Source organism: Canis lupus, chromosome 27 (genome assembly GCF_003254725.2).
Source record: "Canis lupus dingo isolate Sandy chromosome 27, ASM325472v2, whole genome shotgun sequence".
In the NCBI taxonomy this organism is placed as follows: domain Eukaryota; kingdom Metazoa; phylum Chordata; class Mammalia; order Carnivora; family Canidae; genus Canis; species Canis lupus.
Genome location: NC_064269.1, coordinates 20,697,501 through 20,713,126, shown reverse-complemented (window position 1 = coordinate 20,713,126; position 15,626 = coordinate 20,697,501). Strand labels below are relative to the sequence as shown.

The window sequence follows — 15,626 nt, the reverse complement described above, 5'->3', positions numbered from 1 at the left end:
GGAGTAATTTTGCCCTGCAGGAGACATTTGGGAATATCTGGAGATATTTTGTATTGTCACAACTGGAAGGGGAGTTTGCCATTGTCACTTCATGGGTAGAGGATAGTGATGATGCTAAACATTCTACAAGGCACACGACAGCATTCCAGAACAACAAAAAATCTGACCTAAAATGCCATTAGTGCTGATGTTGAAAAATCCTGAGCTAGACATAAGAGACTGTTCTGGAAAGGTGGGTTTTTCCCTGAAGTTCACCTTCAGGAGGTTCATAAGCCCCTTAAAAATATACACAAAATTTTAGCCTGGTCTGGGGAAAGGGTCATAGCTTACATCTGATTCTTAAAGGTGTCCATCACCAGAAGAGTCTTAAGAAACCTGAAAACCAAGGGTTTCAGGGACCAAGGATGAATAATGTGATTTCACTCAGAATATTATTGGGAAAGGCAGCTGGATCTGTTTGCTGTACATCAACCTGAGGTCTTAGTGGAGCTACTGAAAACCTGTAAGAAGGTAATGATAGGACAAAAGTTGTCTTGAAGTGGTTCCTCTATGCCAGGTGCCCAGGTTCTTTTCAATCAGGCCGCAAAACGGTACTCTCCTTTATGGGCTCTCTCATTCATTCCTCTATACCTAACCAGGCACCAACTCATGCTAACATTTCCTTCAAAACAAACCTTTCCTCTTCTCTTATCAACATCCTAGTCTAGGCCCAAACCCATTCATTCTTGGAACTGCAAAGCCCTCTTCCTTTTTTTTTTTTTTTTTTAAGATTTTATTTATTTATTCATGAGAGACAGAGAGAGAGAGAAAGAGGCAGAGACATAGGCAGAGGGAGAAGCAGGCTCTCCGCGGGGACCCTGATGCAGGACTCAGTCCCAGGACCCCAGGATCACACCCTGAGCCGAAGGCAGATGCTCAACTACTGAGCCACCCAGGTTCCCCCCAAAGCCCTCTTCCTAATGAGCCCCTGGTTTATTCATCTTTGCAAACACAGCACCTAACAAACTTCTTGGTAGTGGCAAGCATTCAGTAAATTGTACTGCCAATTGAGGATGAGAAGAGAGTCACAAGACTACCCCATATTAGTTAAAACAAATTAGAGCTATCTCTCATTACTCCCATTATGTGGGAGTAGGTTACTCACCTGGAGAGGTTCCTAATTAGGTCCCAGCAGATACTGTGGATTGGGGATTGAGGGGAAGGAATGGTAAAGTAGAAGTAGCGCTTCCCAGCTAGGACTAGGGCAAATGTGACAAATTGAGTTTTCAATGGATAATTCCCACCTTCCCCCAACTCCAGTAGGATAATCAGGGATAATCAGCCAGATAGGGAGGGTGTATATGTCTATCCCAAGTCCACAAACCAGTCATTTGCTGATTCCAGGTTTATTTCTTGTCACAGTATCCCCTAGCTATAACTTTCCTTAGATACCAAGTTCTGTTTTTTCTTTTCTTTTTTTATTTTTTTAAGTAGTCTCTACACATCCAACCTGGGGCTACGTGGAACATAGGACCGGGAGATCAAGTGCACATGCTCCACTCACTGAACCAGCCAGGTGCTCCAGATACCAAGTTCCTATTATCTTCCTTCACACTAAATCCTCAATAGGTCTCACGGCTAAGTATAAATTGCACACCTTATCTGTTTAAAAATTGTCCCTGCCCTTACCTACACATAAGGCTCATTTTCCAGGAACCTCCTCCACTCTCCTCTCCACCAACCTTCTTCTGTTCTTTCTACTGAGTTCCTCGCTGTCAGAGGAGCGAGATTTTTATTAGTTAACTGCACTCACACCTTACCTCTGAACTCCAGATGCCACTCTTCTGCTACTCACTTTGCCTACAGAAACCTTCCTTTTCCAACTTTTTTTTTTTTTTTTAAGATTTTATTTATTTATTAGAGAGAGGCAGAGACACAGGCAGAGGGAGAAGCAGGCTCCACGCAGCAAGCCCGACGTAGGACTCGATCCCGGGTTTCCAAGATCACGCCCCGGGCTGAAGGCGGCGCTAAGCCACTGAGCCACCCAGGCTGCCCCCAACCATTTTCTTCTTACGCGGTCAATACAGCTCGATTTAGTGCTTAGTTGTTTTGGACGCTTTCCATCCCATGTGTGTCAGCTTCCCCAGCACACCCACATTCAGAATTAAAGCACGCACCCAGTCTTCACCTGGGTGGCCCATCACCCCCTCCACCCCCACCCCCCCAGAGGAGACACCCTAACACAGCCAAGATTGCCTGGTGAATTTTAATTTGGATTTGTTGAAGTTAAAATCGGGATCGCGACCCCCAAGTATTCCTGAGTTGGTTGCTGTGTATATATTTGGTGATCCACCTGGAAATCCAAAGTAACGTAAGTATTCAAGGCAATGTTTAAAAACGAATATACACGGGAAGATGGGGAAAATCACTTCTAAAAACGGCAGCATCTAACCATCTCCGTAAAATTGTCTACCACCCGAAAACCTCGAGAACGAGTCTGCTGGACCCAAAACGAAGGAACTCGGAACCCCCACCCCAAAGTCACTCAAAATAACCTCCGCGAGGCGCCTTCGCGGGCGGAGCTGTCCGAAACACAGCCTCGCAAAAGTCCCACCCGCGCTCTACTCGCCGGGCGCGGAGGGCCGCTGACTCCACCCCCTCCGAGAACGCTGGCCTGTGATTGGCTACGACGCTTCCTGAAGCCGCCCAATAGCGAGCGAGCAGCTGCTTTAGCCTCCGGAGCTTGCAGGAGGAACATGGCGGACCGGCTCACACAGCTGCAGGACGCGGTGAACTCGGTGAGCGATTTTGCTCTGTTGGTCTCTGTCTTCCCCTTTCTTAAGGTAAAACGAGGGCAAAGGGCCCCGGGAAAAACACACGAAAGTGGGGAGCGGACTGGGGCAGGGCTTCCGCAGAAAGCGCTGGCGGCGGCGGGAGGCGGCGCGGCGTCCTGGGAGGTTTGAGGCCGGCTGCCGGCTTCGCGGAGAGCTGAGGGAGCAGCAGCCTCTTTCACCGGAAAAGTAGGGGGTCTCTCTGTCAGGACACTTAGGCGTCACGGTCCTGTCCTGTTCTCTGGGAACAGTTTTATTTTACTGCCAGTCGTACTTCTGGGCTCACTTCTCTTTCGGGGGTAAGGGGGAAAGCGGCAGAAGCTCCTTGTTTCCCTTATCAGTGTTAAGCCGCGAAGGAGAAACTGTGCTCCTGACGATTGGATATTTTTTTGTTAAATGTCAGCCGAGAGTATTCCTGCGTCAGGACTTTGCAGGTTGAGCCTGGAGTGATGGTGAGGTGAGAAATTCTGTTTCCTCTTCGTTGGTTCCCAGAGACAAAGGGTCTCGTTCCATCTCTTGGCGCTCCCTGGCATCAATCAGTTTGGGGAAAACTGACATCTTTAGGAGAGTGAATCTTCTAATCCTTGCGTATGTTCCCATTTATTTAAGTCTTTAATGTGTCGCAAAAAGTCTACTTTCTGTTAAGGGTCAGTTCTTGTAAGCCGACCCCCTTACTTTGATCCTTATTATTTTTTTCCTGTTATGCCTGACTGGAAAGTACATGCGAACCAGAGGATTCATGTGCTCATGACCATAAAGAGTTCAACAGTTTGCCATTAGTTATATTTCTCATTGTCAATCTGTTTTTTTTTTTTTTTAAGGTTTTATTTATTCATGAGAAAGAGAAGTACAATCCATGCAGGGAGCCCGACGCGGGACTCGATCTGGGGTCTCCAGGATCACACCCTGGGCCGAAGGCGGCGCTAAACCGCTGAGCCACCCGGGCCTGCCAATCTGTTTATAATTTGATATCCCAGGTCAAATGTCTGTAGAGAGAGAATATGTTGACTGGAAAATCGAAGTATCTGGTCCCTTGCCAGTTTTTTTCACACCGGAAGATAAGAAGTTAGGATTCTTGTCGCATCCATCTTTGTTCACTTCAAATGAGGGGGGAATCGACTTGTGAAAAACTGATTTACTCCGGGCGGCCCCGGGTGGCTTAGCGGTTTAGCGCCACCTTCAGCCCGGGGTGTGATCTGGAGACTCAGGATCGAGTCCCACCTCAGGCTCCCTGCATGGAGTGGGCTTGTGTCTGTGGCTCTCTCCCTCTCCCCCCCCAACCCCCCCGTCTCTCAATAAATAGTCTTAAAAAAAATAAAATAAAACTGACTTACTCCGTAAATAAAATAAGACCTTTTAGGACTGAGAGGGCTAGCCCCTAAAGGTTGATGAAGTCACTAAGATAAATTCTACTTTATGGTGACATGCGTGGGCTGCCAGCCAACTTCCTTCTGGGAGATATTACTTTGAGGCTCTTCAGAATCAAATTGTAACGATGCTGCTGGGCAGAAATGTTATTTTAGGAGAAATGTTGCATATTCATACATGTCTTGTAACCAGAGAGATAATAGGAGACAGTGAATATGGCCTTGACTCCAGGGTAAGCATGCTGATAATTGGATTTTGGAGAGAAATCTCTAGGTTAACTAGTGTGAATGCCTAATGTGTATGTAAGCACTCTCATGTTTACAGAAAAATACTCCTTGGGGAGTTTACAGTCTAATTGGAATGATGTCATATACTCAAGACATTTAAATAATTTAAAAGTAGGATTTGGTTAGGTGTTTATAATGAATCAAGCGCCTTCAAATGTAAGTGCTGAGGTAAATTGGAATAGAGAGTGATATGAACTGAGTAAAGGAAATCTTCTAAGCATTGATCTGAATTGTAATTATTTGTAAAATTATTAAAGTTATTTGTTTTACCCCCTGAGAACTCCATGAGGGCAGAAGCTGTGCCTTTGTTCATTGTTTCATTATAATGTTTATTACAATGCTTGTCATAGAGTTGATTTTTTTAATATTTATTGAATAAATGGATCTTGAGAGAGCTTTTGAAGAACACAACAGATAGCCACTGTGTTGAATATTTATGCTTGTGTGTTTTCTTTATTCCTCAGAATAGTGGTGTAATGTGAAAATGTTCCCAGTTTAAAAATTAAAAACTGTACTCAGGTTACTAGAACCAGAATTGGAATCCACATCTGTACAGCTTCTAAGCACTTAATACTGTGCCATTACAAGTAGCAAAACATGAGCAACACAGTATAGTCTGGAATGAATTTATCACTAGTTAGGTATATATGAAGGAATTAGTAGAAAATGAAGAAGTAGAGTTGACTTAGATTATCGAAAGCTTTGAAATAGCCTGAAGGGTTGGAGATTAATCTTAAAGGCCATGTTGGGGTGAGCTCAAATTTAAAAAAAAAATTTTTTTTTAAAGATTTATTTGAGGGCATCCCAGATGGCTCAGCGGTTTAGTGCCGCCTTCAGCCCAGGGCGTGATCCTGGAGTTCCGGGATCGAGTCCTGCATTGGGCTCCCTGCATGGAGCCTGCTTCTCCCTCTGCCTGTGTCTCTGCCTCTCTCTGTCTCTCTCTTCTCTGTGTATTCTCATGAATAAATAAAATCTTTAAAAAAAAATAAAGATTTATTTGAGAGAGAGAGAACACAAGTGGGAGGGGCAAAGGGGGGGGGAGAGAATATTGAGCAGACTCCTTGCTGAGAGTGGAGCCCTACACAGGGCCTGATCTCATAACCCTGAGATCACTACCTGAGCTGAAACCAGGAGTTGGACAATTAACCAACTATACCACCCAGATGCCCCTGAGCTCAGAATTTTTAAGCAGGGTAAAATAAGTAGTGAACTAGAAAACTAGGAGGAGACTATTGTAACAATTCTGTTGTGAGATAATTGAACTCCTGCTGTTCCAATGATAGAATGAAAAGAAAATAGAACTATTTGAAGATGAAAGGAGATTAAGAGTCTGAAGTTAGACTGGTTTATAACTAGGAGATTCTCAATAAGATTAGATATTAAAGGAAACAGTTGACTTTGAGTTCAGTCATTTAAAAAATGGCAGAGAAACTTAGTGGAAATAGTTACAGATTGGAAATAAGTGAGATTCAAAAGGTCAGGACTATTGAGGGAAGCTAGTGGGGAGGATAGGAGTTTTAACTTTGCCAACTGTAAGGAACTGGTATTCTCTTGTCTTCAAAACTGTTTAAGGAATACTGTTAGAGCACTGGGAGTTTACAGCTTGAGTCACAGAGGAAAACATTTCCAAGTACTTAAGGTAGAGGGTTTTTTTTTTTTTTAATTGACAGAACATTAGTTTCAGGTGTACAACATAATGGTTCACTATTTGCATATATTGTGAAGTCACAATAAATCTAGTTAACATGTCACTGTACTGTAGTTATAAAGTTCATTTTTTTTCTTTTGATGAGAACTTCTAAGATAACTCTCTTAGCAATTTTAAAATATACAAACAGTATTAACCATAGTCACCATATTGTATGTTATATCCCCATGACTTAAGGGGATAGGAAGGTTGTACTTTTTTGACTCCCTTCACCCTTTTTGCCCACCATAAGCCCCACCTCACCTCTGATAACCAGGAGTCTTTGTATGTGAGCTCAGTTTTTGTTTAGATTACACATATAAGTGAAATCATGTAATATTTGTCTTTCCCTGACTTATTTCATTTAGCATAATGCCCGCAAGGTCTATTCTTGTTGCAATGGCAAGATTTCCCCCGTTTTTCTTTAATGGCTGAATGATGTGCCTGTGTGTGTGTACCACAGTTTCTTTTTTCATTCATGCATCATGGCCTTATAATTTCTTCAGGTGGAGTCTTTTCCCCACTATTTTTTTATAGTTGTAACTACTTTAGTCTCAAAAAAGGGATCAAATACTTTGTATATAAATTACATATTTTAAAATTTATCCTAAGGCCATACTTACATATTTGCCAGTAGATTTGCTTTCTTCCACCGCTACCCCCCAAAAATCCCTACTTCTGCTTGTAACAAGTGTTGGCATTTATTTCTCTTATCATTCTGTTACCTTGGGAAGAAAACAAAGATTATCTTGTATTTCCTGTTAACTGTTTCAACTATGTTGATACCAAACCTAGTTTCCTTGCGTGATTAAACATTTAATCATTGTTAATAATAACTAGCTAATTTTATCCCAGATTCTTCCTGTTTTATTCCCTTGCTTAGATATTGTTATTATAGAAACTTATTTTTGTTGCTGTTACTGGTAAAATCCTTAAAACTGATCAGTCCTTTCTAACTCTGACACATTTTCTTTGGCTTCAAGCTTGCAGATCAGTTTTGTAATGCCATTGGAGTGTTGCAGCAGTGTGGTCCTCCTGCTTCTTTCAGTAATATTCAGACAGCAATTAACAAAGATCAGCCAGCTAATCCTACAGAAGGTAAATAGATTTTCTTGGCTTCTCTTCATTTGACCCTTATAATCTTTATAATCTTTTAATATTAAATTTATTGAGAAATACAGCTTACTTATGATTTGAGAATATTACTGTAAGTTTTGTTATAAAAGATGATTTCATTAGTTATTCTACATTTCGTAATTCTGTTCATGACAAAAAGCAGATTGTTATTCCTTTACAGCTGACTTTACATGAATTTAGCAGAATTTCACTTGAGGGGCCTTAATAAGGAAGGCATTCCATTTACATATTCTTTTATTCAAATGACTGACATACTGTCCTAAAAAAATGAAATAATTATGTTTAGTTCCCAATTTGAGTTAATAGTAAGGCTACTTCTCAAACATGTGATAGGGTTGGTGTGTTAGAATTACATTTTAATCATTCAAAGCATAGTACAGAAAAAGTTTATGACCTTCTCTGGTTTCATTAGGTTCAAATTTAATTTCTACTTCTGAAAACTTGACATTTCCTAATACTCTAAATGAGTAATATCTTTCTTTAGAATATGCCCAGCTTTTTGCAGCACTAATTGCACGAACAGCAAAGGACATTGATGTTTTGATAGATTCATTACCCAGTGAAGAATCTACAGCTGCTTTACAGGTAAAAATCTCTTTTCCTTTGAGAAATTTGCTAGTAGAGTATTTTGATTAAAGGAGGTGTTTTTTTTTTTTTTTTTTTAAGATTTTATTTATTTATTCATGAGAGTGTGTAACACTGAGAGAAAGAGAGGCAGAGACACAGGCAGAGAAGAAGCAGGCTCCTTGGAGGGAGTCCGACGTGGGACTCCATCCCCAGTCTCCAGGGTCATGCCCTGGGCTGAAGGTGGCACTAAACCACTGATCCACCCAGGCTGCCCAGGAGATTTTTTTTTTTTAAGTTATCTCTACACTGAACCCATGAGGGCTTGAACTCATGACCCCAAGATCCAAGAATCACAACACTCCTCTGACTGAGCCAGTCATTGCCCCAAAGATTTAATACCTTTTGTTACAATATTCAAAGTTTCCTTAAGATTAAGTTTCATTTATTTATTTTTGAAAGATTTTATTTTTAAGTAATCTCTACATCCAACATGGGGACCGAAGTCACAACCCTGAGATCAAGAGTCACGTGCTCCACTGACTGAGCCAGCCAGGCACCCCAAGATTAAGTTTTAAAATGGAAGTTTTGTTAATTGTAAACTACTGTAGTCTATTAAAGATCATGCTGAATATATATGGTTGTCCAATTTCGAGCTATAAGGAAACTTCTTAGTCTTCTCAGTTTGGCTCTTTTCCTAGCAAAGAATGAGAGGAGAGTGGCATTCTGGGTGTGTAGAATAGTAGTGTCCAAAAGCAGTGTCACATCTAGAGTGTCACATCTAGACAGAGATCTCTAATTGAAAATTCATTCTTTTAAGTAATTCATACAGGGAAAGCTCCTTAAAAGTTACCTGATTTTAGAGTTTCTTTCTTTTTTTTTTTTTTTAAAGATTTATTTATTTATTTATTCATGAGAGACAGAGAGAGAGGCAGAGACATAGGCAGAGGGAGAAGCAGGCTCCATGTAGGAAGCCCGATGTGGGACTCGATCCCTGGACTCCAGGATCACGCCCTGAGCCAAAGACATATGCTCAACTGCTGAGCCACCCAGGCGTCCCCTGATTTTAGAATTTCTGACACTGAAAAATCTATCATAATGGTTGCAGAATCATCCAGATTTAAAAATAAATACTTCTGCAGTTTTTTTTCTTCTCAACTCTTAACTAATCTCCAAGTTTTTCATTTCTCAAAAGATTTTTAAATTTGTGTCTTACAAAGGCTGCTAGCTTGTATAAGCTGGAAGAAGAAAACCACGAAGCTGCTACATGTCTGGAGGATGTTGTTTACCGAGGGGACATGCTTCTGGAAAAGATACAAAGTGCACTTGCTGATATTGCACAGTCACAACTGAAGACAAGGAGTGGTACCCATAGCCAGTCTCTTCCAGACTCATAGTACCGGTATCTACCATGTGGGTGAGAAAAGAACTATTTCAGTGCCATTAAGAGTTCTGCATCAAATTTAGAAGTAAGCCTTACCAACAGTTACAGAAACATTAAGCACTATGACACATGTTACCTTTTTAGCTATTTTTTAATAGTCTTCTATTTTCACTCTTGATAAATAAGCCTCTAAAATTGCGATTGAACCAGTTTTAAACCATCATATCATTTTTTTATTATTGGAATGAAATTATTGAGGCAGATATTGCATTAATGGTTATATTATTATTAAACAGATGTACTTTAAAATTCTGTTGTGACATTTCTATTTTTATTTTTATCAAATTTCTACAGTCTTTTTTGCAAATCAAATATCCCTCAAGCCAAAGGAGAAATGGTAAATGTAGAGATATGAGACATTTCAATATAGGTTGATATCCTTCTGCCTCTTCAGAGGTGACATTATATAAATTTGGAGTTTGAGCAAGGAAGGTTTCTGAAACCATATTGCTTTTAAGAAACTTAGGGTTAGTGTAGTTCGGTGAGAGATTAGATCACTTTTATGGAAACATTCCTCTTTTTCCAGAACCTCATACCCATTTTGTTTCATCTCCCATGTGTTTCTACTGAGAAAAGCCTCAGGAGACAGAACAAGTTACAATATGATCATCTTTCCTATCATAGAATTGCAGTGCTATTATGAGAGGATTTTTCTTCATCCTGAACTATCCTTTCACATATCTTTTGACCTGCTTTTTTCATTCTTAATTTGCATAATAACGTATGTTCCCAGAGTTACTGATTCCTTCTCATCCTTTTTCTCTATCTGAAGGTTCCGTCATCTGACCTTGTTAACCTTTTAGTCTTTATTCCTGCATTCTAATCTGACCAGAACATAATTCTGCTACATCAGTTACTTTAATTCATTTTCTGCATTCTACCTTAGTTTATTATTGCTTACATTTGTATCAGTATTATCAAATATGATTGTGCAGCCAGCTCTTTATTCTTCTTTAATCCACTGATTATTTCCACTAGAATGCTGGAGTTGAAATGTATTCCATATTGTAACTTGTTCTGTCTCCTGAGGCTACAGTTTTCAGAATATGCTCAGCTACATTTCCTGCAATCTAGTACTACCCAGAGTTTAAGAAAGTGCAAGAACAATAGTCTGAGATTCTGTTACTCCCATCATAATCCAGCTCTTCCATAGTTCTTGAAAAATATTGTTTAGGGGCACATTTTAACTCCAAAATACAATTTATAGAATCATTAATTTTTAAAGTTATATTAAATGTTACCATACCAATAGATATTAAAATGTTTGCTTATTCTCTCTGATATCACTTAAAATGTGTTTTACTTAAGTTTTTTTTAATTTTTATTTTTAAGTAATCTTTTGGGCTTGAGCTTGCAGCCTTGAAGTTAAGAGTACGTGCTCTACTAACTGAGCCAGCCAGGTGCCCCATGAGTAATCTTGCTTGCTTTCTGCTTTCTCTTTTTCTTTCTTTAAGATTTTTTGTTTTAATTTTTTGTTTTTTGTTTTTTAATTTTATTTGAGGGAGAGAGAGAGAGAATGAGCAGAGCAGGGAGGAGAGGGAGGAGGAAAAGCAGATTCCCTGCTGAGCAGGGAGCCCGATGCAGGACTCAATCCCAGGACCCCAAGATTATGACCTGAGCTGAAGGCAGACTCTTAACTGACTGAACCACCCAGGCACCCCATTAAGTTTTACTTATTTAAGTAATCTTTATACCCAACATGGGGCTCGAACCCCAAGATCAAGAAGTACATACTCTCCTGATTGAGATAGGTGTCCCTTTAACATTTATCAGAATTTTATCAGACACCTGGGTGGCTCAGTGGTTTAGCAACTGCCTTTGACCCAGGGTGTGATCCTGGAGTCCCGGGATTGAGTCCCGTGTCGGGCTCCCAGCATGGAGCCTGCTTCTCCCTCTGCCTGTGTCTCTGCCTCTCTCTCTCTCTCACTCTCTCTATCATGAATAAATAAATAAATCTTTAAAAACTAATAATAATAAATAAATAAAATGAATTTTTAAACACTAGCATGAGGTAGAAGATAAGGAACTGACAAAAGAAAGTAATATTCAAAGTACTGAATAATACAATTAGCTGCAAGAAAGAAGTGCAAAAAGTTATATAGCATTAAGCCGGTAGACTACTGTTATCCTTACCTGAGATTTTTATATTTGAAATTACCTGTTTTTTTCTGGTTTAAGGTGTTATAAAAAAGGGTAATACATATTCTGAAATATTCATAAAGATTTTATAAGATAAGTCATAAAGACTGTATACAGTAGCTTCTCTTAGCCATCATTTTGTGTACATGGCTGTTGGATGAGGAAGTCCTTAAAGCTGAAATGGTATGGGCAGTGATGATTTTGCTGCCTGGTACACGGCTTTGGGAGGACAGAAAACAATGGATATCTATGTCTTTCATCTTGCAATTCCTCCCCTCCCTCCCCTTCTACCCAGATCTAAGTTGTTTTAAGGAGAAAAATCCTTAAAGATGGGGCAATGGTCTTTCTCTTTGCAAAGGACCATAGACCCTATGTCCCTGTTGGAATTTTCTGGGGGATTAAGGAAAGGAGGAACACAAACCTTCATGGCTTTGTTGGATATGGACACCCAGGTTACTATCATACTTGGCCTAGTGGGAGAGAGGACATGCAAATTCAACTTTGGGTCTAAGCAAAGTAACCAGTGAGGAAGTTAAATATAACTTTATTGCTAAATATAACTTAGGCTGACCTGATAACACTGTGGCTATAGCTTCTACTGTGAATGTATTATTGGAATAGACTTCATGTACACTTATAATTCCCCACATAAATGCCAGAGAAGATACTCCCATTCAGGACATGCTAAAAGTAGAGAGGTAGTCTTGTGTGTGACATGTAAAACAGTTTCCAACCAATTTTTCTGTCCTTTGCCTATGGAGTGCCTGGCCAATGACAGTTGAACACTGTGTTCCTGGAAAACAGTTAAGTTCCTCCATCCTATTGTATTTCTGTCAAATGGCTTCCTGCAAAGAACTACCTTTATCCCTCTGATTTTGTTTACGTGTGACAAAGCTAGACCCAGACCTCCAAATTCCTATTCTTTGTCTCATAAAGGGTTATTTGAACTGTTTGTCCCCATCGATCAATCTGGACAGAATGCCCTGTTACAACTGGATCAAACTTTAGTCTTCTCCCCTCAAAAACTCCTGAACTTTAATCTACCCTCAGTCTGAACCTGCACTGGAATGTGGAATAGTATCTCAATGACACCTCCTGAAAATTAACGGACCATAAAAAAAAAAAAAAGACTTTCCCCGGTCAACTGTCTCATATCAACTGCTCATCTCACTCCCTTACACTCAGATTTTTATATCATTGTTTACATACTCCTTCCTATTAAAGATAGTTCTTTTCCACCTGATATTTAAGACAATTGGAGATCTTATGGTCAGTGCATTCTCATTGCAACAACATTTTCCAATAAAGTTTTTCTGTACTCAAGTCTGGATTTGTTTTTACTTGACACCACTTGTGTAAAAAGAAACCTCCTCTTCTCTCATCACATAGCCCCAGGGGCTAAGATTGGGGCAAAGGGGGCTGAGGCACTCATTCACTGTGAAGTAATAAGAAATCTGTCTCAGAACATCTTATGTGTACATTTAGGATAAGATTCATAAAGAGAATATTAATATTAAAAACCCAACCCTATGAGATGTAAATAACTCAGAGTTGAAAGAGGAAATTATAACAGAAATTAGGACATAATTCTAAACTTAATGAAAATATTACACATAGAGACTTGGAGTGCAGCAGGCACGCAAGGGAGGTGACCTCGAGGCAGGTAATAAATCCTCATTAGTCAAGATGTCTTCAGCACCTGTGCCTCCTAGCTTTAAAAAGGAACCGCACAAAGAGACAGACTTTGGAAACCCAGGGCTCAGGGGTCTGTACAACAACCTTATTTCCAGTTGTGAATCCAGAGCTCTAAATTAAACCTAACCTGTAATGACTTTTGGATTCATGTGGCTTGCATTGGTTATCTACATGCAACACGAGAATACAAAGAACCTTTCTGAAGCTATCATTAGGGACACGGTTCTATGAGGAGGAAAACATCCAGATAGGATTAATAGTGCTGGATACTGCAGATGGAGCTTTATTGAGGGCTCTGAAATCATCAGATGAAAAACTGCAGTCTCATGCTTCTTGTTCTGGAATGCATTGATGACGAAAGAAGGTAGCAGTTGCAACCAGACCACTAGAGTGAATGTCATTGTCACAGAGCTGCAGCCCTTCTGTCAGTCTCCACAGCAAGAGCTTCTCAATATTTTTCTTTTATTAAGTCTTTGAATAAAAGTGCTATGGGAATGGAAGTCATTTTTGTTAATTATTAAGTTATTAAGTACCCAGTGATGTTAAAAACTTGTGGCATTCTAAGCATTTAGGAAAAAAATGTAAGTATTACCTTCTGTGGTTATATTAGGAAAAAAGAGGCTGAAAATCCGTGAGCTAAGGTTCCAACTGAAAGAAGGAAGGAAATAATGTCAAGAAATAAGCAAACAACCATGCCACGAGAAAATAAGGAAAAGCCCAAAGTTGGGCTTCAAAAGAAGTAATAGAATTGACAATTTAGGCAAGTTTGGTCAAGGAAAAAAAAATGATGTAAATAATAAGAAGAGGTCATATGCATTGATTTTAAAATACTAGAAAATTTGAGTAATGTTATGCCAATAAATTTGAAAATTTTTGGTAAAAAGATGTATTCCTAGAAAATGTAGCAAATAGAAATTATGGTCATACAGCCTTTAAAAAAATTCAGTCAGAAGTCTCCACAAAGAAAACATTAAGTCTAGAGAGTTTTATTAGTTTTGTTAAACATTGAGAGAAAAACTAATTTCACATAAAGCTCATTATTAAAATTTCACGGACAGTACAGAAGTAAAAATTGAAACCAATCCCTCTCATGAATATGCAAAAATAATAGCAAATTAAAAGCCATTAGGTATGTATTAAAAATTGACTATCACAAATTTATGTTTAATCCCAGGGATACATGGAAGTTTTATCTTTGTAAGTTATTTTGTATTTTTATGAATTCTAAGATGCCCACCATTTTTTTTCTTAATTGTATCTTAAATTGGAATATTCAATGGGTGGTGGTTTTTTGCTTCCTTACTGGAACATAGAATGGTACGTTTTATAATTGGTGGGATCTTTGGTTAAAAATAGTAATTTATCACAGTAGGCCGAAATCAGAATCATATCATGTAACTTGTTGATAAAATTCAACATCTATTTACGAAAAAACTTGGCAAAGGAGAAACAAAAGCATTTTTAAAATATGAATTACAAAATATAGTGAACATCATATTAAAAGGTCAAGTGTATTTTCAGTTTGAGAAGACAAGGATGATTGCTGTAAACATATCTACTCATCTTTGTGCTGATAGTCGTAAGCAATACATCTAGCCATGAAAAGGACATAAAAATTATCAAAGAAAGGAAACGATTCTTATTATATAAGGATGAAATAATAACCCAGAGAGGAAATCAAGAGGATTCCATGGATATATTTTGGAATGGTTGTTGGATGTAACCACAATGCACAACACACCAGCCACATATGGAAGGAAAATACTTAAAAAAAAATTGTCCAGGGGCACCTGGGTGGCATAGTTGGTTAAATGTCTAACTCTTGGTTTCAATTCAGGTCATGAGATGGAGCCTGTGTCGGACTCTGGGCTCAGCGCAGAGTCTACTTGAGATTCTCTCCCTCTGCCCCTCCTATTCATTCTCTCTTTCTTGATAAATGAAATATTAAAAACATTTTTTCATACCATCAAAAATATTTCAAGGAATGAGTACAACTCAAATATAAGACAAAAATTAAGGAAAAATTCTAAAACTTAATTTTAAAACATTTTAGACTGAAATAGTAATACTATGTGGAACAGAAGAGTCATTAAAATATGTCCGTTTCCCTCACAGATTCATAGATTTAATACGATTTTAACTAGGTTTCCAACTGAGATTTCTCTGGAAATTGACAAGTTATTTCTAAAATTTATTGGAAGTCCCAAATGGCAATAGATCTCAAGATACTCATGAGGAAAACATAATGACAGAGCTTGCTTTAATAGTAATTAACACAGCATATATTAGTACAGGGATAGACAAATAGACCCATGGAAGAGAACAGAGACTCAGGATAGGACAGGAAAGAATTTTTAAAAATAGATACAAAAAGTTCACATCATAAAGGAAAAATAAAAATTATAATAAGCAATATGTGTCAGACACTTTCAAACTTACATATATTAACCAATTTAGAAAAGGTTAAATTCAACTGCATTAAATTTAGACCTTGT

The 15,626-nt window shown here is 38.8% G+C and overlaps 2 protein-coding genes and 1 pseudogene across 4 annotated transcripts in view; 2 read left to right on the top strand and 1 right to left on the bottom strand.

Annotated features, from left to right (window-relative positions):
- TM7SF3 (transmembrane 7 superfamily member 3) overlaps positions 1 to 6,792 on the bottom strand; it is a 50,177-nt gene extending 43,385 nt beyond the window's left edge. Inside the window, exon 1 of the mRNA XM_025455443.3 lies at positions 6,776 to 6,792. Coding sequence (XP_025311228.1) covers positions 6,776 to 6,777 — 2 coding nt within the window. The 5' untranslated portion in view covers positions 6,778 to 6,792. The remainder of the gene's footprint in view (positions 1 to 6,775) is intronic.
- On the top strand, positions 2,633 to 9,546 carry MED21 (mediator complex subunit 21). 3 transcript variants are annotated; one of them, XM_025455448.3, is made up of 4 exons: positions 2,634 to 2,777; positions 7,136 to 7,250; positions 7,774 to 7,874; positions 9,074 to 9,546. In XM_025455448.3, exons 1-4 carry the CDS (start codon positions 2,736 to 2,738, stop codon positions 9,248 to 9,250), a joined length of 435 nt encoding a protein of 144 aa, XP_025311233.1. In that variant the 5' UTR covers positions 2,634 to 2,735; the 3' UTR covers positions 9,251 to 9,546. The 3 variants fall into 3 exon arrangements, with proteins under 3 accessions (XP_025311234.1, XP_025311233.1, XP_025311232.1); XM_025455447.3 differs by having other exon boundaries at positions 2,673 to 2,822; XM_025455449.3 differs by lacking the exon at positions 9,074 to 9,546 and having other exon boundaries at positions 2,633 to 2,777; positions 7,758 to 7,825.
- A 3,331-nt stretch (positions 9,547 to 12,877) lies between these two features.
- Positions 12,878 to 13,662, top strand: LOC112665550 (small integral membrane protein 8-like; annotated as a pseudogene).
- Positions 13,663 to 15,626: the final 1,964 nt, after the last annotated feature.

Coding starts and splice junctions, on each gene's coding strand:
- MED21 (XM_025455447.3), top strand. CDS start 2,736: ATGGCGGACCGGCTCACACAGCTGCAGGACGCGGTGAACTCGGTGAGC. Junction 2,823..7,135: donor CTGTCTTCCCCTTTCTTAAG/GTAAAACGAGGG, acceptor TTTGGCTTCAAG/CTTGCAGATCAGTTTTGTAA. Junction 7,251..7,773: donor GCCAGCTAATCCTACAGAAG/GTAAATAGATTT, acceptor ATCTTTCTTTAG/AATATGCCCAGCTTTTTGCA.